Source organism: Bos indicus, chromosome 12 (genome assembly GCF_029378745.1).
Source record: "Bos indicus isolate NIAB-ARS_2022 breed Sahiwal x Tharparkar chromosome 12, NIAB-ARS_B.indTharparkar_mat_pri_1.0, whole genome shotgun sequence".
NCBI classification, from domain to species: Eukaryota; Metazoa; Chordata; class Mammalia; order Artiodactyla; family Bovidae; genus Bos; species Bos indicus.
Genome location: NC_091771.1, coordinates 33,350,610 through 33,375,997, shown reverse-complemented (window position 1 = coordinate 33,375,997; position 25,388 = coordinate 33,350,610). Strand labels below are relative to the sequence as shown.

General features: G+C 44.2%; 1 protein-coding gene across 2 annotated transcripts in view; it reads left to right on the top strand.

Annotated features, from left to right (window-relative positions):
• The window catches only part of LOC109567044 (phospholipid-transporting ATPase IB), a 495,212-nt gene that overhangs the window by 329,724 nt on the left and 140,100 nt on the right, over positions 1-25,388 (top strand). For both annotated transcript variants that reach the window (XM_070800266.1, XM_070800264.1), the window contains 2 exons: positions 7,236-7,358; positions 9,291-9,369. In XM_070800266.1, coding sequence (XP_070656367.1) covers positions 7,236-7,358; positions 9,291-9,369 — 202 coding nt within the window. The remainder of the gene's footprint in view (positions 1-7,235; positions 7,359-9,290; positions 9,370-25,388) is intronic.

Below are 25,388 nucleotides of genomic sequence, written 5' to 3'. Positions count from 1 at the left end.
ACATTTCCATGTTTGCAGCTCCAGAAAAAAAATTTCTGAACTGTGTCTAAACTCATTCCGCTCCATAATTTCGTTTCTGAATCCGTCAACACAGATGTGAATGTACAAAGCCTAACCTGCTGTCCTTTCTGTCCTTCTTAAAAGCATGTGTTTCCCTGTGAATGGATGTTTTCTCCCACAGTTAGTGCTAAAGTAATGAATTCTGACTCCCAGCTCCTGTGGCAAATGGTCTTCAGCTTATTTCGTATTTTTTATGATTTTCGAGTTCTCATTTCGTTACTTGACTGTAATGAATTCAAAACCTAAAAATAAGTATCAACTATAGGCTAACATGACTAAGTAGCTACTTAGCTTTTTGTTTTCCTGGCAAGGGGTGTAACTTAAGGCAACCTTTCTTGAATTGTGCTTCCACACTTTTGTTTTGGACCCTTACTCTGACATTCTCTGCCTTGGGGGAGTTTGTACTCTGAAACAGCTGTCATAGGTAGGCATAGATGGAAGTTACCAGACATGCAATCATATAAATCATGGTGCTATAAATATTTAGAGTTTGTATATACATTTGTGGAGCGGGCAATGGCACCCCACTCCAGTACTCTTGCCTGGAAAATCCCATGGACTGAGGAGCCTGGTAGGCTGCAGTCCATGGAGTCGCTAAGAGTCGGACACGACTGAGCAACTTCACTTTCACTTTTCACTTTCATGCATTGGAGAAGGAAATGGCAACCCACTCCAGTGTTCTTGCCTGGAGAATCCCAGGGACGGGGGAGGCTGGTGGGCTGCCGTCTATGGGGTCGCACAGAGTCGGACACAACTGAAGCGACTTAGCAGCAGCAGCATATACATTTGTGGCTGGATATTCAAGTCATCCATCTACTCAGTCCCTTTTTTTTAAGTAGCCACTCTGCTAGGTGCACTATATATTAATAAAATACTACATACAACACCTAGAACACACAGCTTCAGCCCTGTAGAACTCAACAGATGAAGAGCGTCATATGTGGAGACTAAGATGGTGTTGAACCAAGTTCAGATCTTGGTTGATCAGTTGATAACTGTGTTACTCACCACAATGTACACTAGTACATTTTTTGCTAATAATTATGCCCCCAAAGACAAAAGTGACAAGTGGAGAGAACAGAGCTGAATTGATGGCCGTTTATCACCTGTGCTAGAAAAGCCAGTCTAACCACCTACCACATAGAAAGGGCCTCCCCTTGGGCAGGCTGTTAACTTTTCAGGACTTAGAAGTGTTTTGAGTAGGTTAAAATTATGTGACCATTCAAGGGGAAATATACTGACTGCTCCACAGTGATTTAGTATTGGAAAAGGCCAACCCTGGCCCACATACGTATAGTATTAGTAACTGGAAGGCTGAGACCTAAGAGGCTGTGCTTTAGCACTAAGAATTGAAATACACATCACCTGGTTACACAATAGAAGGAGTTTAGCCCTGTTTTCATGCTCAGGCAGGAGCATTGAATCCTCTCCTTAGTTCTCTTCCATCTTGGGCAGTTCAGGTTCATCCAGCAAACTCGTAGCTATGATACATCAGATGTTGATGGACTGTGGGACAGTTTTGGTCAATGTAGTCCTCAGACCACATGCATGAGCATCATCAGGATTTCTTTGACAATGTGGATTCCTGAGCACCATCCCAACTTAACAAAGAGTTTCCCAGAGATACTGAGAAACAAAACAACATTTTTAGAGAAACTTTCTAGCAGTGGTTATCTACATTAAAGTTTGACCCCCTAGGGTTTGGGATGTATTTTTTAACTGTAATTTAAAAATCCAGAGGAGAGAGATATTGCAGCTGAGAAGTGAATTCTCAGGTGAAAAGACCCTGTTGCCACGGTGTGGAAGTCGGTCACCAGGAAGTGGTGGCAGAGAGTTGGGACAGTCAAGTCCAGTGGGCTCAGAGGGTCATTGACTTCTCAGTCAGTCACTGGAAGTGTCAATGCTTTTGAGGACTGGAAGTCTGCCCACCCCCTTGGAAATTGTCTGGGTCACTTTTGTTTGAAATAAATAGAAACTTAGGGAAAAGATGTAAAAAAGATAGAAAGATACCTTCATCCATCAGTTATTAGCATTTTGCCCCCACTTGCATTCTCTCTCAAGACACTCACATGTGCACATATAGTCAAACATGCACACATACTGCCACACATGTATTTCTGAGCCAATTGGGAATCAGTTAAGACATCATGTCCCTGGGACTTCCCTGCTGGTGCAGTGGCTAAGACTCTGCTCTTCCAGGGCAGGAGGCCTGGGTTCAATTCCCTGGTCAGGGAACTAGATTGTACACGCTGCAGCTAAGACCCAGGGCAGCCAAATAAATAACAAATAAGCAATTTACTAAAAAAAATTTTTTTTAAAAAGACATCATGTCCCTTCTGCTTTATCCTTAAATGCATAGCTGGTAAGACAGTTCTCTTATGTAATCACAGTATGATGATCAAAATCATGAAGTTTAACATGGCTACAACACTGCCGTCTAATCTACGCGTACATGCATGCTAAGTCGCTACAGTTGTGTCCGACTCTTTGCGACCCTTTGGGGTATAGCATGCCAGGCTCTTCTGTCCATGGGATTCTCCAGGCAAGAATACTGGAGTGGGTTCCCATGCCCTCCTCCAGGGGATCTTCCCAACCCAGGGATCAAACCTGGGTCTCCTTTGGCTCCTACACTGCAGGCAGATTCTTTACCACTGAGCCACCAGGGAAGCCCTTACCAGCCCATATTCCAATTTTGTCATTACTCTTCTGTTTAGTATTTCCTTCCCCTCCAGGTTGCTCCACAGATACCCAGGGCAAGAGGCAGTTAGTGACATCTGAGACAATGCTAGTGGCCGCTTTTCTGGGCTGGGGTCTGTCTTCCCATTTTCTTCAAGCAATATTGCTTTTCCTTCTTCAGTACTTAACTCTTCATGTTTGATTCGCCAAACCAGCTAAAGCGGCAAATTACTGTTTCCCAATTTAATTCTCACAGGGCTGAGTTAAATAGCTCTGAAACTAACTTCAGATTCCTCCATATCCTGAAGTCATGGATCAGTGCTACCCTATTAGATGTTAGTTATATCCACAGTCAGATTTCTCCATCATTTTATTTTACGGGTAGGATGAGACCAAAGAAGCCACCAGTGACAAAAGCTACCATGATCAAATGGATTTCAGTTACATTTTATCCATTTTTTTTGTGAAGAGATGACTTTTTAACAACAAAGAAATGTACCCGACTTAATTTTATCAAGCCAGCAGAATTTGAAGAAGACTGATCCCAGCTTCACTTATAAACAGAAATGTACAAATTATAAATAAGGTGTCAGCAAATAGAGTTCAATGGCGTATCAAAAGGATAAAATATTTGACAGATAATTGGTTTATTTCAGAAATGTAGGAGAGTCAAAACTTTAAAAAACTTTCTAAATATCACTATATCAGCCAAATAAAGAAGAAAAATGTGATCCCATCAGTAGATGCTGCAAAAGTTATTGAGTCAATCCAATTTCCAGTCCCAAAATAAGGAATCTAAGTAACATAATAAAGAAGTCAATCAGCTATAATGCATACTATTTATGAAAAACTAGTACCATACTACCATAAATGGTAAAATCCTAAAACTGTTTCATTTTAAATAAGAAATTAGTCAGGGATTCCTGTCATTGCTATATAATTCACCATTGTTTGGGAATTTTCAGCAACTGCCAAGAAAATTAAATAGCTATTACAAATACTAGGATAAAGTAAAATATTTATGTGCTTATACAAATATGTGAACCAAAAATGGCTGTGTAAATATGTTCATATGACTGTACAGCTAAAAAGCCCAAAACATATCAGTAAAGAAATGATAGAATTATAAAAAAATTATAAAATTGTAAGATTTTGATTATAAGTTATAAAACTATAAGACAATGATAAAATTATAAGAAAATCTAATAAGGTGACTAGATTCATAATAAATACATGAAAACCAATAGCTTTTTCTGACCTGACAATCACTAGCTATTTTTGTTTAGTTTAGCAGTAAGATTTAGAAATGGAAGGAGAGTAATAAGTCCTTTCAAAATAGCAATTAGAACTCTACATTTCATAGGAATAATTTTTATACTGAAGACTCCCCTTGTGGTTCAGCTGGTAAAGAATCTTCCTGCAATGTGGGAGACCTGCGTTCTATCCCTGGGTTGGGAAGATCCCCTGGAGAAGGGAAAGGCTACCCACTCCAGTATTCTGGCCTGGAGAATTCCATGGACTGTATAGACCATGGAGTCGCAAAGACTCAGACACGACTGAGCAACTTTCACACAGTATCATAAAAAACTTAGTATAGTATCAACCCTTCCAAAATTAGTGTGTAAATTTATGTGATTCCAATTAGAATCCTGATGGATGATTGTTTGGGGGGGGAGGGGGGAGGGGAAGGGAATTGCATAAAATGATATTGAAGTATAAATGGAATTAACAGGTGCCTGCCTAAGAGTAAATATGCAAAGCATGTTCAGAAAGAACGATCAGAGGGTAGACTTATCTAAACATCAAACCGTGCTGTAAAGCTGCCACAACCGCATCAACCTGGTACTGAGAGAACTGGGCGGATAGTCAGGGAACTTAGCACTAAATCCCAGCTTCCAGATCTGTAATATGTGAGAATTTAGTAAGTAAATGTCAAAGGTGATATTTTAGCATAGTGAAAAAGTTTGGATTGTGTCCTCAAAACTGGCTATTTATAGGGAAAAAAATAAAATTGGACTCCTTTCTTATCCAGCATAGATACATTAGTTTCAAAAAACATTGAGACATAAATTTGAAAAGTAAAACTATAAAAATCCTGCAAGAAACTCCTGACGTAATTGCATGTTGAGAAGCTATTCTTGATCTTATAGAAATTGAAAGCATTGTATATGACAAATGAAACCATAAAGAAAGCCAATAGAGAAAAAGTGTATTTGGAGGAAATTTTGTAATAGAAAGACAGAATTCAAGAACTCTTAGAAAAGCAGATAAACCATGAATTGAAAATGGACAAAGGACCTGATGTTGCACACAATTCCAAATCCTCACATCCAGCAAATACATGAAAACATGGTCAGACTCACTGGTGTTCCAGGGAATATTTATTTTTAGAAGTAGTCAATATCTTCAGTTTTTCTAAGTGGAGAGTATTAAATAGAATATAACAAGCAATTGCTGATAGGAAAGCAGGGAAAAGGTTGTGTCCTTCATGAAAGGAGAGAGAAACCATTAGGACCTTTTCTGGAAGCAGCCAAGCAGCATCCTATGAAGTTAAAAATGTATTTGTTTTTTAAAATCTCACAGCCCTACTTCTGGGAATCCTTCACAGAGAAATAAAAGATACAGGATAGATATTATAATATACTCTAGGTGTTTATTACATGATGGTTGTGGCAACAGAGAACTGGAAACAAGATGAATGCCTATCAATAGGTGATGGCTGAAGAAATATGGTCCACTTATAGTATGAATTATTATGTGAGCATGAAAATGACTGCTTTAGGGTCAAACCCTGGGAACTTGGGGGCTTCCCGTGGTGTTTTGTTTAATGAGAAAAATACAATGAAGAAAGTGTGTATGATGGATTGTTTCTGAAAAACAAGTAATGATCCCTGACGTGTGTGTGTGTGTGTGTGTGTGTGCACTACAATCCAGGTGAGACATCTGGCAGATAGTTAGCCTGGGGGTGCAGAGGGCCAGAGGATTTGAAGTAGGTAGGAGGAGGAAGTCAAGTGAAAAAAGGAAAAGAAGAAACAGCCGGCTGTTAAATGATGTTCGGATTGCTCCTTCAGCCTGACAGTGAGGGTGAGTTTATATACACACTGAGTGTGCAGCGCTTCTGAGATGTCTGTGGGGCGCCTTCCTGTAGAGTTTGTCATTGAGATCTTTTTCTCCTTGAGATCTTTAGAACTTGGACATCCCAGGGCTGATCTCCTCTGCTCCCAGTTGAAGGTGGAGCCGGCCACTTTCCCGGGCCTCACCCCACGACACTCTGGTTGCTTTGTCCCAGCAGACTCAGGGCAGGCTGATTCCTGGCCAGACGTCTAGGCTGCTGGGAACTGATGTGCACTCAGCACTCTCTCGAGATGCACATTCAGTTCTCACGGCCCCCAGAGCTTGGCGGGCTTGCGGGGTACGGATTTGGTCCGTGCCAAGCAGAAAGCAACCCATGCTCATACCCGAGGAGGAGGTGGCCCGTAGATCTGCCGGCCTGGGATAATATGCTTGTTCCAGCCCTCTGCTTCAGCACTCAGCTTTCTCTTTCCGGAACACAGATACAAGCCTGTCACATGCTATGGAGGACAGGCAAAGGTCAGCACCCTCTGCTCAGCATATCCAGAGGTCATTCTGTCTCCATCCCAGCCTTGTCTCGTGCCATGTCCCTGGCCACCCTGGATGACCTCAAGGTCCCCCCCAAATGTTCTGTGTGTGTTTGAGCCTCAGAACTTTGTGATGGGTGCTCGTCCGTGGGGTTGCTGCCCTCTGTCCCCTCCCATTCACACCCCTTGCCCTCCTGCCAAACTCTGCAGGTGCAGTACCTTCCAGGCCAGAGGCTCTGTGGTCCAAGCATCCTTCCTTGACTCCCCCGCTTCCTGCATCGTCTCCCCAGGAGTGACTTTGCAGAGCACGCTGTTGTGTATATATGTTCCGTGCCTGTTGCCAGCTGCCGCGTCCCCACCTCTGCAGTAGATAGAGTTCCAAGGGGTCAGGGACCTGCTTCTTTGCCTTCTTCCTTCTTCTGTTTTTAAATCTCTCCCTTCCTGGGGGTTATCACAGTATCTAACCCATCATGTATTCCCAGTAAAATGACTGAGTAAGTGGGTGAAGGACATTGTGCTTCCTGAAAAGTGAGCATAAAATCAAGGTAAATGGGGCCTTGGCTCCCACAGAAAAACACGCCCACACCACACAGAGCCCACTGTGTCGGGTTTGAAGTCACAGCTCATCTGCAAAGGAAGGCAGTTGTTCCTTGAACCAGAGCTCTTGGCCAATCACAGTTTTAGGATGTTGGTCTTAGTGTTCCGTGTCAATTTTATGCTGATTAGGCAATAGTGTAAAATGACCTTTCGTTTATTTTCTCTGATGGGAGGGTATCCAGGGAGTCCCTAAACCTAGGCTTTGACTTGACCTGAAGTTACGGCGTCATCACATCGACCTGAACCTCCGGGGCTGCAGGAGTCAGAAGGGCCTCTGCTAACAGCTCGCTGTTATCTCCGCAGATTTTCACGGCACTTCCCCCCTTCACGCTGGGCATCTTCGAGAGGTCTTGCAGCCAGGAGAGCATGCTGAGGTTCCCGCAGCTCTACAAGATCACCCAGAACGCCGAGGGCTTCAACACCAAGGTGAGCCACGTGTGTACATGGGACCCCTCGGAAAGGCTGGTGACCCCGCCGATGCTTGGAGGGGGCCCTTGAAGGAAGGTGAGGCCCCAGACCTCCCCCAGAATAGCACACCCACGGAATCTGAACTGCCTGATTAGGCAGGAAGCATCCAGTCTTCCTGTTTAACAAAGCCTTCTTCCCCACCTGAGCCTCTGATGGCCATGTGGCCAGTGGCCCCCACACCCCAAGGCCTGTGGGATCTAATCCTCCCCCGTCCCAGTGAGCCACATCACGTGGCACGGCCCTTGCTCCATCACTGCCTGGTTCTCAGTGACAGGGAAATATTCCTTCAGCCAGTGAGGAGAATTGGCTAGAGGTGAATGCAGGAATCAAGTCAGACGTGGCTGTTGTATTTCAGTCTGGAGAATCGGTAAAGAGAAGACATCTAGACAGACAAGGAGTAGGGATCCAGCGCTGAGCTGAGCAGGAGCAGGCTTAGGTGTTTCAGGGTCCTCCGATCAGGAGTCACCAAGGGGTCTGGTGGGTCACTGGCCCACCAGCCACGTCTGGGGGGCAGCGGTGAGGACCCACCCTGAGGAGGGCAGGTGCCCGCTGGGCTGGAGGCAGAGATGCCCACATGCCTGCATTTGCTGTGTTTCCATCTCCAGTGGTCATGTGGGAGGGGTTTCAGGGGCTGGAACTGAGGCTCGTTGCCCCATTCAGTTAAGACAGCTCGTGCTGGTTGAGTGTGTGACCAGCCTGCGTGACCACTACTGGGGCCTGAGAGAGGGTGATCCGGGAGTCCTGGGCAAAGAGCGGTCCCTGAACACCTTGTTCTGAGCCAGCTGTCATGACAGTCCTCCTTCAGAGCAGCCTCGTGTTTGGGAAAGCATGATAGCTGTGTCCACATCCGGAAAAAATACGAGGGATCCTACTGGATCTCGTGTGTTCCACACACAGGAGATGGGAGTGACTGATTGTGTCCTTGTTCACTGTGGTTCTGTCCATAAGAAATACGGTCTCTTTGTTCAGCATCATTTATGTGAATCAAATCTGTGATTTACAGAGTTTGAATTCAAAGGCTGCATAAGGTGGGGGTAGGGAGTGGACCCACTGGAAAGGTAGCAGAGATGAGGGTGATCGGAGACCAACCTGCAGGCATTTTGAAGATGAGGGCGGGTAGGATGTAGAGGGCAGGGAAGAGATAGGGAAATCATGAACATTAAAGTAGGAAGATTTCATTGTCTTATCATTTCTCATCATTTTCTGTTGTCCCGTCACTAGTTAAGATCAAGCTATATGGCAGTTCCTAGTATGATGTGTAGATTTTTAAAGAAATTCCATCCGGCTTTAGTAATTCTTTCATCTCAGGGTTAAAGGCACGGTTGAAATGCATTTATGAATCCGTAATTGAGAAGAAACTGCTGGTTTAGTTCTGTTGTTTGACCTTTCGAGTGTTAAAGAGAATCTTTAACTCTGAATGCTATTCATCTAAATCCTAAAAACCGAAAATGGGAGGGATTTTCAGGGGTAAAACAAGAGAGTGAGCATGCTGTGTGAGAATTCACATGTTAAATGTTTTTAATGCTTTCCAAAAGTATGGTTTAAGTCTCTTCAGTCCCAGTGTGACCTATTACCCCTTTTTTTGAATGATGGTAAAATGTTGTTGTCTTGCTTTCAGTTCTAAAGGAAATGGATGATCATTTATTTTTTGGATGTAGATAGATTGTATATTGTCTTGTGTATATGTGAATATCTCTTTAGGTCCTTGTACTCGAGGAATATAATCTGGAGACAGCCGGCTCATTTGTAGCTAAAAAGGAGGAAATTGGTTTTTTCCGCCTTCTGGAGCTGGGATTGCCGCCTGCATCCCTGACAGTGAGGGGCTTGTTGAGCCACACAGAGGTCAAGAGTGTGGGCAGTTCCTGACAGCCTCGGTCTGTTTTCCCTTAGGTTTTCTGGGGTCACTGCATCAACGCCTTGGTCCACTCACTCATCCTGTTCTGGTTTCCCATGAAAGCGCTGGAGCATGGTAGGTAATGGCTTCGTGATTCAACTCTCAGCAAGTAGCTTTGCAGCCCCTCCACGCCTGTTGTTCACAACTTTTTTCCCCAGTTCCACAGGCCTAGAGATCACAGGAACAAATTTCAGAAGAAAAACATACGTAACATCTAATGAGAGCTAGTCTCAGCTTTATAGCTTGTAGGTTTCACCCCTTCTGGCTCTAAGAACCCATTTTCTTTCCAGTTGCCTGGAGAGTTTAAATACTAAGAATCTGAAACTTTATTTTTAATAACGATTTGAGTCAAAGATCTTGAAGAAAAGCACTTTACTGTAATGAAACATCAATGCCTCTTGCCCTCGAGTTTGAAATTTTCTGTTAATCACTTGGGCTTTCGTTTTCCAAGCCTGACGCACCTCTATGCCAAATAACTCAAATCTCACGAGAGTATAATTTTATACCCTGTTTTCTGAAAGTCTCTTTTCCTTGATGTACACTTATCAAGCAAATGTTTAAAGTTTGTTGGAGGCCAGACTATTCCAGTTGTTTTTAACCTTCGCTGAGCTGGAGGAGGGTGTGCTTGTTCTCATTAATGCATCTAAAATGTGGCTTCTTTTTTTTTTTTTAATTTTATTTTATTTTTAAACTTTACATAATTGTATTAGTTTTGCCAAATATCAAAATGAATCCACCACAGGTATACATGTGTTCCCCATCCTGAACCCTCCTCCCTCCTCCCTCCCCAAAAAATGTGGCTTCTTAAAGAGACATACCTTTTAGCCTCAAAAAATGAAAATGTATTACGAGAATGTCCGTCTATTACTGCTCTCAAATCGTAATAATACCTCCGGGGAAAGTTACTCCAAATGTTGACTAGACAAGGCCTCTGACTGTTCAGAGAACCAAAGGATATAAAGTTTACGAGCTTCTTTGTTTCTTCTTCCCAGTTTCTGTGTCAGTGGTTTTTGTGCTTCAGACGGACATGATTCATTCTCACTGATGTGCTTTAACCTGTCAAATATTGATGGTTAGAGAATATGCACGCACAGCCCATGTGTTATATACCTTATGACTTGTTCTCTATTGCATTGGACCTCCTTTTCTTTCAAGGGCCCCTGAGTCTCTTGCTTACTTGTGTGTGTGCTCAGTCGTGTCTGACATTTTGCGATCCGTGGGCTGTAGCCTAACAAGTTCCTCTGTCCATGGACTTTCCCAGGCAAGACTACTGGAGTGGATTGCCATTGCCTACTCCACGCCAAAGTCTCTAAATGAGAAAGTAAATTTTTTTGCTTCTAGCCTCACCCCCAAAGGGGCATTCTAGATGAACCATTCTTTGAAACTTTCCTGTGATTCATCTTTATGTGTTGCTGTTGTTTAGGTGTTTCCGTCCTATCCGACTCTTTGCAGCCCCGTGGACTGTAGCCCACCAGCCTCCTCTGTCATGAGATTTCCCAAGCAAGACTACTGGAGTGGTTGCCATTTCCTTTACATGTAGTGGTTTTAATTTATTGGGTTGGCCAAAGAGTTCTTTTAATTTTTTTATAAGATCATACAGAAAAACCTGAACAACCTTTTGACCAACCCAATATTTTGAAATGATTTTGTGATTAAGAGCTTACAAATATAAGAGTGTTGACTGTGCTTTGTATTAGAAGCTCTGGCAGTTTGGTGATAAAGTGGCTGTCTTTGTATCAGGCTGGGATGGTGATGGGAGGCAGTTTGTCTGCTGAGCACAAGAGCGGCTTTGGTACGTGTCCTCTGGTCCCCAAGCCCAGCCTTTTGTGAATAGGAAGAGACTCGTACTCGTACTGACTCTGGGTATTATCTCTAGGCTCACCACCCTCTTATGTCTATGGGGACTCTGTAAATACGTGGTGCTTGCTTTGGACTCATAGAAGTTTTCCAAGATGGTCCTTTACTTGCCCGCTTCAGAAGGAGCTAGTGCGGCCCCGTCTGATCAGGTGGTTTTCTGATCCTGAGTCATCATTATGTGCTTTGAGATGGCGGCTTGTATTTTTTGGTGGGATCACTATTGTTTACCTAGATCACATCATGTAAATCCATCCACTCTCCCAATGTGGTCTGTATTTAAAAGAAGATAGATTCCCCAACAGTTACTAGTTTACCTATGAGGTGTCACCAGGTAGTTTCCACCACATGGCTTCCCTGGTAGCTCAGTTGGTTAAGAATCCCCCTGCAATGCAGGAGACCCCAGTTCAATTCCTGGGTTGGGAAGATCCACTGGAGAAGGGATAGGTTACCCACTCCAGTATTCTTGGGCTTCCCTTGTGGCTCAGCTGGTAAAGAATCCACCTGCAATGTGGGAGACCTGGGTTTGATCGCTGTGTTAGGAAGATCCCCTGGAGAAGGGAAAGGCTACCCACTGCAATATTCTGGCCTGGAGAATTCCATTGACTGTATAGTACATGGGGTCGCAAAGAATCAGACATAGCTGAGTGACTTTCACTTTATCTGCTTCATTCAGGTTAGGAATTTGCCTAGCAACCAAAAGGGTGACTTTTTTCCATTTTTTAATTGCCATGATGGTTAGCATCATTATTTCATATTTATTAAGCCTTCTGCATAGAGGTTTTCATTAGGTTATATTATAAACAGTAACCTTTTGACTGAAACTGTTGAAGGTGAAATGAATACCAAGTGTGAAGTCTATTTGGTAAAGAACAACAGAAGGCCGTGGTGTTCTTGGTCACTAGTTGATGTCCTCTAACAAATGGAATGAAAATTGTAGGATTCATTCCTAAATTCTCACTATTAGTACACCACAACCATGATTACAATGTCCCTCAGCCTTATTCTTTGATGTGATATTTATGTCCAAGGCCCTGTGATAGAGTCTGAGGGTGGTGGGTAAACGTGGCAATGTGGGTCTTCCTGTCAAAGCATTTGAAGTCTGGTAAGGGACGTGGATAATTCTAGTGCAGGCAGAAAGTAACTCTCTCAAGTAAAATCCAGAGGAAGCACTCTCAGATTGCAGGGGGCTGAGAGAGATGTCTTTCATTTAGGATGACTCATGGCTTGTTGAAGGGGATAACGTGTAGGCTTAGCCTGGAAGTCCAGGCAGAGCAAGATGCCAGGGTTGGAGGGAAGAGCTGAATGAAGGGGGTGATTCAGGACAGATGCGGAGAGCTTGAGAAGTTCATTCCTTACAGGGAGGAAGGCAGAAGAGTTGGAGAAGGTGGGTGAAATCTGAACTGCAGAGAGCTTGGAATGCAATGTTAAGAAGCCAAGATTCCATTTGGAAGCATTGAACAGTCAGTAGCATTTAGATTGAGCTGAGTATTGCGAGCAGAGCAATTTTGGGAAGTTAAAACCATCATATCTTGTAAGGCTGATAGGAGAAGGAAAACTGATAGCAGGAGTCCTGGTTAGGTCCTCAGCTCTTCCAGGGAGCTTAAGGAGGGTTAAACCTGGGACTAGGGATGTGTTTAGCGAAGGGAGAACTTGTCTTGAGAAGAAGTCCTTCAGCAGAATCATAGCAGACCAATGATGTGCCAGGTGCCAAGGGCGTGGTGGACACTAAAAAACGCAGCTTGTCTTGCTCTCTGGGGGCTTCTGTGAGGTCAGAGCTGATGATCGGGAAGAAGATGTTAGATGATCAGGAATTATGCACGTAATTGCTTAATGGCCAGTGTGCTGTGTTCTACAGGCTGCTGGGGAGCTTGTAATACCGGGACATAACCTAGTCTAGTGGGTCAAGGAAGCATCTTCTCCAAGGAAGTAAGTAGTACTTACGTTCTTAAAAAAGGAGCAGAGAGTGAGCAAGTAGGGCAGGGGAGGTGTAGGGAAAGTAGGGGAGAAAGAGCATTCCTGACAGGGAGCACAAGCACACAGGGCTCGTGCTGCCCGGGAGCTGGGAGAGTCCTCGGGCAGTGGCTCCCAAGGGAATGCAGGGGTGGACTCAGGATCTTGTTCAGCCTTTGGTGAGCACTTCCAGACCCTGAGCTTCCCTGGCCGTGGACAGTGAACCCTCTCCCCACCGCCTTTCCCCCCATCCTTGTGCAGCTGTGAACCAGAACATGACTGCACGCATTTCCAGCATCCCCTCTGCGTCTGCAGCAGCACCCTAGTCGAGAGGGCAGTAGCATAGGAATTTTAGGTTGAGGGTCAGATCACTAAAACCCAGATGAGGGAGAGGTTTGGGGTGGGAGAGTTATACCCCGGACTTGCCTCCGAGGAAGACAAGACAGCCGTGTAGAGAAGTGCCTCAGGTCTGGCAAGAGCACAGGTCTTTGTGTGTTCGGTTTTTTAGTGGAGGGAAGGAAGTCAGAGGAGGAAATCAAAAAGCTTGCAAGTTTGAGAAGAACCAGGATGTGGCAGCTGATTTGATTACTTGGTCATGGGCTGATTGCCCTAAATAACAATGAGCTCCTGTTAACACTTTGAACCACCCCTTAGAAGGAGGCATTCACCCTGCTTCCAAAGAAGTGTTGGAAAATGGCACCAATTTGAGACAAACGAGAGCATCTTCAAACCACGGAGAGCCTGATCTCATAGAACAGTGCCTTGGGCCCCCCACCCCCGCTCCAGCCCCAAGTCCTGCCGGAAGCTGTCAGCCGTGGGCTACACTCAGGCCTGAGGACCTTTACTCGACTGGGGGCTGAGATCCACAGAGCAGCTTGGTTGCAGTGTTTCATGCTCTGTGGGCTGCATCGTCAGTGTGGTGGATTCTACCAGGAAATGTTCTCCAGGCTCCCTCGAGAAAGGCTTAGGTATAGACAGAGCTGGTCACTCCGGCATCATTGTTGGCAAGAAACGTTTCTGAGAGGTGCTAGCCCGTCAATCATTCCTTAAGAAACATCCAAGAATTTTGCTTTGCTTATTTCTGTGTGGTTTTGGATAGAATTTTCAAAGCAGTGCTCGGCTGATGGAGTTTGTGATGATTCATTTCAAGTTTCAAACTACATTTTTCCACTCCAGCAATTCTGTAGTAAATCAGATTTCTTCCAACCATCACAACCTTATGCTCACGGCGATGGCCAGTCTGCAGCTCCCAGCCTTCAAACTTAAACATGATTCTAGGTTAAAACCCAAGATGTCACCTTTGCAGGGACTGAAATTCACCAAGACTTTGATGTTGGGCCACTCTTGGACTTTCCAGTGGTGTATCCAGTATGCATATTTGAGCAACCCTCCTTGAAGTGGAATGTGGTTATTGGCAAATCCATTTTGATTTTTTAAAAAGGAAATTTTCAGATTTTGTTTTTCTTGATGGAATTTAAGAGGGAAGGGATAGGAATATACTTAGCATCAGAGAAAAATGGCCCCCCAAAAGATTTATTCTTGATTCCTCCCTGTCTACACTCTGGAAACTATCCCCATCTCTTTTTGCATTACAGAAGAAATGCAATGTAGATATTTATTATATTGGCACTAATTAAGCAGTAGGATCTCTGAACATTTTTGGAGAAGGCTACATTATATTTTCTAATAAATGTGCTGCTGTGAGATTAGACACGTTTTATAAACTGAAATGATAGTATACCTGTATAAAATGAGATGTAGGGTACTTCTCTCTGCCTGTGGCAGTACTGGGTCATTTTAGCTTGAATTATTTATGACCCTATACCTGTTACTATAAACTTGTTTTTTTTTATGTCACGTAAGTTTCACATTAAGCTAAAGTGGGGTTACATTGCCCTTGTTCTCTGAGATTGCATCTTCTTAAGATCAATTACTCATTCATTTAAAAAAAAAAAGACAAGTGACTGCGTCCTTTGTGCCAGGTCCCTTTTGGCAGATGTAGTACAAGTCCAGTAGGCAGATTCCCTGCCCTCGTGGAGCTCACACGGGACAAAGCAGGACTGAACAGAAAGTGTAATGAAAGGACGATCGAGGTCAAATGGTGTGCGTTCCAAGGACCACTGATCTGGCCCCGGGTTTGAGGATGTGTTACATAGTCAAAGGATGCGAGGGAGGAGAGAGCTGGGAAGAGAGTAGGGAGGGAAGGGTTTCAGGCTATGGGAATAGCATGGGTAAGAGGCTGTGATTCAGAGTCAGAGAAGACATGTGTGGGTGGAAGACTGAGGAGCGAGGCTGTGAGATCGATTGCCTAAGGATGGTAAAGGATGGAGACCAAGAGATCAGACCTTTCCCAGTCCTGGGGACTAGTGAGCCTTTTGAAGTATAAGTTCAGCGGGAGCCACTGATGGGTTATAAGCATAGACCCAAGTAGCTGATGAATTTCAAGGTGACTACACTGCAAGAACGATTTTTGGCATCCAGCTAGTTGGCTATTGCTTAGGTTGTGTAGTGACAGCATCAGAGAAGTGGACGGATTAGAGGGCTCCTAGAGGGGCAGAACTGGAAGGATCCAATATTGCATTTATGAAAACTTCCCTGGTCTGTCTGACTGTGCATGCGTGTGTGCCAAGTTGCTTTAGTCGTGTCCGACTCTGTGTGACCCCAGGGACTGTAGCCTGCCAAGCTCCTCTGTCTATGGGGATTCTCCAGGCAAGAATACTGGAGTGGGTTGCCGTGCCTTCCTCCAGTGGGCCTTCCCAACCCAGGAATCAAACCTGCACCTCCTGTAGGGCAGGCAGATTCTTACCACTGAGCCACCTGGGAAGCCAATATTTTCTCAAGAAGATAATAATAAACTGTACAACTTGGACTTCTTCCATGTCCCAAAGTATGATTCATTAGCCGTTTCTATTTTGCACTGTTGACAACTTCTGTAACCTGACTGTGTCACATGTATTTTACACAGTTGGGTTTGATGTAATGCTGTAAAAAGTATGAGCTGGAGTTCTTAGATTTCACCTTTAGAACTCTGTCAAGAAGTTGAATCAAGGTGTATTAGGGTAGGGACAGCTGCTGCAACAAACAACCCCCAAATATCAAGGGCTTAGCCCAGTAAAGGCTTATTCTGCCTCGTGTCATCATCAAATGGAATAGTATATTGTACATGGTATATTGATGCTGTTTTCATTTTCCACATTTGTGATGCCCTGGTATTAGACCTTGATCCTGGAAAAGGTCAGTTTTCATTCCAGTCCCAAAGAAAGGCAGTGACAAAGAGTGTTCAAACTATTGCACAATTGCACTCATCTCACACGCTAGCAAAGTAATGCTCAAAATTTTCCAAGCCAGGCTTCAACAGTATGTAAACCATGAACCCTCAGATGTTCAAGCTGGATTTAGAAAAGGCAGAGGAACGAGAGATCAAATTGCCAACATCCATTGGATCATTGAAAAAGCAAGAGAATACCAGAAAAGCATCTGCTTTATTGACTACACCAAAGCCTTTGACTGTGTAGATCATAACAAACTGTGGAAAATTTGGAAAGAAATGGGAATACCAGACCACCTGACCTGCCTCCTGAGAAATCTGTATGCAGGTCAAGAAACAACAGTGAGAACTGGACATGGAACAAAAGACTGGTTCCAAATCAGGAAAGGAGTACGCCAAGGCTGTATATTGTCACCCTGCTTATTTAACTTATATGCAGACACCATGAGAAACACGAGGCTGGGTGAAGCACAAGCTGGAACCAAGATTGCTGGGAGAAATATTAATAACCTCAGATATGCAGATGACACCACCATTATGGCAGAAAGCAAAGAAGAACTAAAGAGTCTCTTGATGAAAGTGAAAGAGGAGAGTGAAAAAGCTGGCTTAAAACTCAGCTTTCAAAAAATGAAGATCATGGCATCCAGTCCCATCACTTCATGGCAAATAGATGGGGAAACAATGGGAACAGTGACAGACTTTATTTTCTTGGGCTCCAAAATCACTGCAGATGGTGACTGCAGCCATGAAATTAAGACACTTGATCCTTGGAAGAAAAGCTATGACCAACCTAGATAGCATATTAAAAAGCAGAGACATTATTTTGCTAACAAAGGTCCATCTAGTCAAAGCTATGGTTTTTCCAGTAGTCATGTATGGATGTGAGAGTTGGACTATAAAGAAAGCTGAGTGCCAAAGAATTGGTGCTTTTGAACTGTGGTGTTGGAGAAGACTCTTGAGAGTCCCTTGGACTGCAAGGAGATCAAACCAGTCAGTCTGAAAGGACATCAGTCCTGAATATTCATTGGAAGGACTGATGCTGAAGCTGAAACTCTAATACTTTGGCCACCTGATGCAAAGAACTGACTCCTTGGAAAAGACCCTGATGCTGGGAAAGATTGAAGGCAGGAGAAGGGGACAACAGAGGATGAGATGGTTGGATGGCATTACCGACTCAGTGGACATGAGTTTGAGCAAGCTTCAGGAGTTGGTGGTGGACAGGGAAGCCTGGTGTGCTGCAGTCCATGGGGTCGCAAAGAGTTGGACACAACTGAGTGACTAAACTGAACTGGTCTTGGAGAGACTGTGTTCCCAGGGTTGGCTGATTCCTAGAGCAGATAGCTCCCCTGCAGGCTTGCCTTTGATATCCAGCCAACAGTTCTGGGGCCCCCAGACATCTCTGTATCTTACTCTCTCACACCAGACTAATGTTCTGTACCCTAAATCACCCTGGAGCAGGTATAACATAGCTAGGGGTCAACCCTGAACCCAGAGGCTGTTGAAATTGTTCACACTTATCCAACCCTGAGCTTACACAGTGTATCTACCCTGCCTGGTCCATTTTATCCTGTGAAAACCCAAATAAAAGCTCTGGGTCATGTTTTGTCCTCTCCCCTCCTGCCTGACCCTGCTGTTTCCCCATGTGGCCCAGCCTGACATCCTGTGTGTCCTGTTTTTAGGGATCCTTAAGTATAAACTTTGTCCTTCATGACCATCACATCCATGTCTATTTCTCTTCTAACATCTGGTTAAAACAAGCCCTGGATTCATCTCCATAGTGGTGCTTCATCTGTTCATGGCGCCCAAGTTCACCCTTAGCCTCACACAGGGACAAGAGAGGGCCAGGAGGACTGATGGCTCTTAACCTTCTCTGGCAGGACAGGATCCTTCACTTCTGATTGGCGAGAACTAGTCACAGGGCCCTCCTAGGTAGGAAGGGCCTCAGACTGTCCCTAGACTCTGCTCCTGGGAGTCAGAAATGAGCCTGTGCCTACAAGATGGCTGTTTGACATCGACAGGCAGTTGAGTTTACTTTCCATCATTTTCACTTCCCTTTTAAAGTCTATTTTTAGTAAATAAGAATGAAAAAAGAGAAAGGTTGAACTCTGAGTTTCATATCCTTAACTTTATCCAGCAGAAATGTCAGTATAGAGGAGAAAATCCAGAAAAAGGCTTATATAACCAGGAACTTAACCCAGTGCTGGTTCTCAATGTAATTATAATCACTAACACTTGTATAAACTGTACCTTTTAGAAATGCCTTGCAGTAGTGTATGGCACTTTTTACAGAGAAAGGAAAAATGAATCTTATCTTTATGAATACCCAGCATCAGAAGCAAGAAGAATCATTTCAGTTGTCATACAGTGCAGACATTTGAGCAGGATGAGTTCTAAGTGCATTTGTAAGTGAGTTCTTTGACACTTGGAAGACATTTTCACTCTTGATATTCATCCAGTAGTAGCTGGTTGGCATTGTACCTCTGAGCCTTTGCCACCTTAAGAGGCCCCAAGAGTGAGATCGGGAGAGGAGAGCCTGTTATCCAGTAGTAGCTGGTTGGCATTGTACCTCTGAGCCTTTGCCACCTTAAGAGGCCCCAAGAGTAAGATCGGGAGAGGAGAGCCTGTTAATATGCTGGAACAAGGGCTGCTCTGAATTGGTGCTACTGAAGGTTCGAGGCTCAGATGCTAAAGGATCCACGTGCAATGCAGGAGACGCAGGTTCGATCCCTGGGTTGGGAAGATCTCCTGGATAAGGGAATGGCAACCCTTTCCAGTATTCTTGCCTGGGAAATTCCATGGACAGAGGAGCCTGGTGGGCTGCAAAGAGTCGGACACACCTGATCGACTAACACACACACTGAATTGGTGCTGCTGAAGGAAAAGGTCAGAAGATGGAGAACAGGAGGGACTTGGCATCTGCTCTCCAGCCAAAATTCTTGACAGATGCCCTGGTGTCTGTTGAGGGAACAGTGCCATCTCCCTAATTCTTCCTCTGGAGTCAGATGTGTGTGCAATGCTGTGATTTTGAATCTAGGCCTCCACAGGTTCTTACTACACCAAAAACACATGTATGCATTCACCCCATCTGTTTTCTTGATTATTGAGCCCTGTCTTCTCTGGCTGCACAGGACTATGCTGTAACTTAGGCTTCAGATTTTGCTTTTCGTCAAAGCCCTCTCTGAATACGTTTTTGTGGTTTAGCCGGGTCATAATGTAATGTGTTTAACGAGCATTTCATTGAAATGGCATCTTTATAAGATGTCATCAGCCTAGCCCCTTGAAAACCTCTGAGGTAAGTTCCCCAATCATTCTGCCTGTTTAGAAAACGAGATGGACTTTCCCCACACATATTCTCGGAGAGCGTTTTGCCTGCAGCGTTTGGGGCTGTCACTAGTCACTGGAGGGTCCATGTGGGTTTGTTGTCATTGTTCACACCAGTCGGTTTAGTGTCTGGGTTTGTCAACCTCATTTGGCTATTCCTACATCATGCCAGTCCCTGACTCCAACCCGACTTTGCAGATGATGTAAGTCTGGACCAACAGGCTGGGCGGCTGCTGAGGGTCTGTGGATCCTGAAGCCACGGCATCATTTCTGCCCGGAGGAGAATGAGTGGCTCTCAGGACAGGGCTTCAGGCACCCGTAATACCACCTCTGATGCACAGGGTCATCCCATCATTGTATCGGATTTTACCCCACGTGAAGCCCCACCAGGTGATTCTATATGTGACCAACAAGTGAGACTAGCATCTTTCCCACTCTTATGGCTTCTTTTACCTTGTGGAGCTCTTTACCTGGACCTCAGGGACAGGGAGCACACACTACCCCCCCTCATTTCAGCTCTCCTCTCGGGGGTGCTGATCCTCAATCTTGGTCTCTTGGCTGGTCTCACATGGTCCAGTGAGATGCTGAGGAGAGTGCTGATGCAACAGGCAGCCCGCTTCCCTCCTCTTCCCTCGCTCCCGCCCCCCTCGCTCCCTTTCCCCCTCCCCCTCCCTCCCCAACGCCGGCCTGGACCTGCTGGACCTTTGTGTGCTAGTGATGATTTCTGCTGGGAGATGCTCAACGTCCTACTGGTGAATAAAGGTGTGTTGAGATCACCTCTCTCCACCTGCGCATTGGATGAGTTTCTTTACTGGGACCTTCTCAGAACCTGGAATGGCCTGGCTCCCGCTGACGTCACTGTCTGATGCAGTGCAAGCATCCACCCCCATGTCTCTAGGCAGACGGATTTCCTTTTGTGCCTGAACTGTCCTTTCCCCTCTTGCTGCCCCCTTCCTCCCTATATCCATCTGTGCCCCCCGTGCTGCTTCATCTGCATAATCATCATCACTTACATAGATGGTGGATAAATATGTTCTAAAAGGCTGGCTTGGGAACCCAATGACTTACCTTGGTTTGGGGGTTCTTTATCTCCTATTAAAAAAAGTCACTTGAGTTTTAAATACCCTGCTAAAATGAAAACAGCTAAGCTACAGGAAAGTTGTTTTTCTGAGTACAGTGGTGAATTATAACAGTACTGTTAAGATTAAGCAAAACAGGAAGAAATAATTTGTGAGTAACATGCTGCAGAAATAATAAAGTGGACAGTCCAAATGGACTTTTCCAGCCTTGAATTATAAGCAAGCTGTAGCTTATGAATGTGTTCATCCACGAATGATTGTTTAAGACTTAGTGCCTTTTCTTTCATCAGGAGGATGCTACTGGCAAATTTTTAATAAGAACTGATGCCCACAGGTATTTCCCTCTAAAGCAGTCAAAATATAACCTTTAAGAGAACACGCTATCCTGTGGGAATTTCCCCAACAGGGTGGGCCAAGCAGTGACTTGTGAGTTGTTTAGTGGATGCTGTCTTTTCCAAGGCTGTTGGTATGTACAGAATCACAGTTTGGGAATTTCTCCTTCAAGGAATGAATTATTCCCAGATGGTATTAGTTTCGATTGGGCTGGGAGATGCTCTTTCCTAAGCAGAAACTTAAAATGCAGTGTTGAGTTATCCTTGAAAAATGATGAGTTGGAATAATAGGGTTATCTTGGCATCACTAATCTTAAGTATTCAGACGAACTCAGTTGCAGGCAAGTTATGTAATGCCAGTAGCATTGGACTGTCATGGCAAGGTAGAAATACATGCCTTTTAAAATTCTAGAAGCTACAGTTAGAAGAGGTCCCTGGGTTTCACTACCTGTTTCTTCTGTTTGTGCCAAATTCCCAGCATGGTGGTCCATGGTCTTAAGGGTCTCCATGGAGATGCTCTCTGCATCAGTGAGCTCTCGATCCTGGAAGTGATCACAGGGTTTGCCCCTTTAAAGGCCATCAAGCAATGGCAGTTCCATCTCTTTGTACCAAGGCCTCACCTTGCTTCTCTGCTGATGGTGTGAACTGTGAGGTCCCAACACACTCTGCTCCTCGGCCTGACTACAGACGAGGGGTGTTCCCTTCATTTGCCACTCTTATTTCAGGGTGTATTCTCTGTATTTATTCCAGCTCCTCTGTTTTCTTTCCTCTAATACTGTGATTCTCAATATGGGGAATTTTCCCCAAGGGACATTGGCAGTGTCCAGAGGCATTTTTTGTTGTCACATCTTGGTGGAGGATACTACTGGCTCACAACCAGGGGGTCGGTGCTGTGCTCATCTTGTGGATAGAGACCTGGCATGCTGCTGAACACACTACCGTCCCAGGGACAGCACCCCCCAACTGCGTGAGAGACATGGACCCCAAAGAATAAAAGAAGACAACTTCAAGGGGGAAAATAACTAGATTAAGAAGAAGTCTTTCCAACACCTAATGGGAAGAAACTTTCTAGGAGAGAAATAAGGTGAAGATAAAAGTGAGATTCATGTGACAGAGATTCTGCACCACTTTGGGGTCCATTTGTCTGTTAGTGAAAGCGATGTCTTGTTTCCAGAGTTCACCATTTCTCACTCAGAGTATGGCCTCCCTTGTCATTTAGCTTCTCTTTGCTGCCCTAGTCTCCTCGTCTGAAACATGCAGGTCATAATGCCATTTCGTAGCATTGCTGGAGCATCAGAGAAGTATTAGCATTTTAGTGTTGCATATTAGTAATGCTAATAATAGTCGTCTACTAGTATTACATATACTAGTAAGCATCCTCATGGAGGTAAAGTGCTTAGAACAGAGCCCGTCTTATGCTTAGTAACGTAATTTCTATTTCCAGTGTAGAATTAACAAACGGTTTTCTGTTCATTAAGTGTATGTTCCCTTGGTATCTCTAATTTTCTTGAAGAGATCTCTAGTCTTTCCCATCCTATTGTTTTCTTCTATTTCTTTGCATTGATCACTGAGGAAGACTTTCTTGTCTCTCCTTGCTATTCTTTGGAACTCTGCATTCAAATGGATATATCTTTCCTTTTCTCCTTTGCTTTTCGCTTCCCGTCTTTTTACAGCTATGTGTAAGGCCTCCTCAGACAGCCATTTTGCTTTTTTGTATTTCTTTTTCTTGGGGATGGTCTTGATCCTGTCTCCTGTACAATGTCACGAACCTCCATCCATAGTTCATCAGGCACTCTGTCTATCAGATCTAGGCCCTTAAATCTATTTCTCACTTCCACTATAGTCATAAGGGATTTGATTTAGGTCATACCTGAATGGTCTAGTGGTTTTCCCTACTTTCTTCAATTTCAGTCTGAATTTGGCAATAAGGAGTTCATGATCCAAGCCACAGTCAGCTCCCGGTCTTGTTTTTGCTGACTGTATAGAGCTTCTCCATCTTTAGCTGCAAAGAATATAATCAATCTGATTTCGGTGTTGACCATCTGGTGATGTCCATGTGTAGAGTCTTCTCTTGTGTTGTTGGAAGAGGGTGTTTGCTATGACCAGTGCATTTTCTTGGCAAAACTCTATTAGCCTTTGTCCTGCTTCATTCTGTACTCCAAGGCCAAATTTGCCTGTTACTCCAGGTGTTTCTTGACTTCCTACTTTTGCATTCCAGTTCCCTATAATGAAAAGGGCATCTCTTTTGGGTGTTAGTTCTAGAAGTTCCTCTAGGTCTTCATAGAACTATTTAGCTTCAGCTTCTTCAGCGTTACTGGTCTGGGCATAGACTTGAATTACCGTGATATTGAATGGTTTGCCTTGGAGCAGTTGCAGCAATGAAATTAAAAGATGCTTACTCCTTGGAAGGAAAGTTATGACCAACCTAGACAGCATATTAAAAAGCAGAGACATTACTTTGCCAACAAAGGTCCGTCTAGTCAAGACTATGGTTTTACCAGTGGTCATGTATGGATGTGAGAGTTGGACTATAAAGAAAGCTGAGTGCCCAAGAATTGATGCTTTTGAACTGTGGTGTTAGAGACGACTCTTGAGAGTCCCTTGGACTCCTGCAAGGAGATCCAACCAGTCCATCCTAAAGGAGATCATTCCTGGGTGTTCATTGCAAAGACTGATGTTGAGGCTGAAACTCCAATACTTTGGCCACCTGATGTGAAGAGCTGACTCATTGGAAAAGACCCTGATGCTGGGAAAGATTGAGGGCAGGAGGAGAAGGGGATGACAGAGGATGAGATGGTAGGATGGCATCATTGACTTGATGGACATGGATTTGGGTGGACTCCGGGAGTTGATGATGGACAGGGAGGCCTGGTGTGCTGTGATTCATAGGGTCGCAAAGAGTCAGACATGACTGAGTGACTGAACTGAACTGAACTGAAGTGTATATTCTTGAAGTATGAAACACATTCTAAGTCCTCCATATGTAGACAAATGCTTTGTATATTTAATTACAACCAGCCTTTGTAATATTACTGTTGAAAGGAAGTTCAGAAGTTGTCAAACCATAATTCTAAACCTGGTTCTCAGTTTAGCCTCCCAGCCCTTCTAAGTCTACCATCTGATCAGCGTTTTCTCCAGACTCCGTCAGGGTTTCATTTAGGTAGAACTCAGGGCCCTTAGATCACTGCTCATCTCAATCAAAAGTCTTTTCTTCATTTGTGAACTCAGAGGGCGAGACTAAAGATAGGAAATCCACCTTGAGCTAAAACGAATAGGAGGTAGTTCGGAAACTCTCAGTTTAGGTCTGAAGCTAACACAACCCGTGATGTCTCTTTGAGGATTCATCTGTCCTTATCCACCAATTTTCTTACCTAGAATCAGGAGAAAGGGAACACCCTGTGGCTGGATCCAGGGTCCCATGACAATCATATTTTACCTGTGATGTACTTCGTCATTATGGTGTTTGACAAAACTAAATAGATCTTGATTCTTTCATGAGTCAGATCCTTCAACAAACAGATGGGTAAATTGATGAGCCCAAATGTACGTGTACATCAGCTACTGGGTTGGAAATTTGAACACAAAAATCCGTATTTACTTGGCCTATAGGCCACAGGTCTAATTTGGGTATAAAGAGAGAATAAAAGGAGATTGGCGGTGTCACTCAAATAAACCATTTCTGAATTTAAAACAGGTTTTCAACCCTCAAGGTAAAAACCAGACTTTTCACAGCAAGCTAGCTGACCTGAACCAGGTAATTCTCTTGTGGCTCAGCTGATAAAGAATCTGCCTGCAATGCAGGCGATCTGGGTTTGATCCCTGGGTTGGGAAGATCCCCCAGAGCAGGGAAAGGCTACCCACTCCGGTATTCTGGCCTGGAGAATTCCATGGACTGTATAGTCCATGGGGTCACAAAGAATCAGACATGACTGAGGGACTTTCCCTTCACTTCCGTCTTAGTGATCATTATGTACATTGTCATTTCATAGTCCTCCTTCAGAAGAAGAAAATGGAAAAGCTGCAAAATTAAGGCTTCACATCCTAGTTATATTGTCTAGGCATCTCGCATTGAATGTTTGCATTTACAGGTCCCAGTAGTTCACATAGAAGTCGATGGAAAACATGAGTAGTGAAAGTCCTCCAGAATTCTGAGTGCAGTTGTCATCCACTCATTTTGTATCACATAGTTATCTCTGCTGTTGGCCTATAGTGCCAATTTAGCAAAAATTAAAGACAAATGGTAAATGAACACGCAGAGACTGTCTAATACTAGCACCCACAGAGATA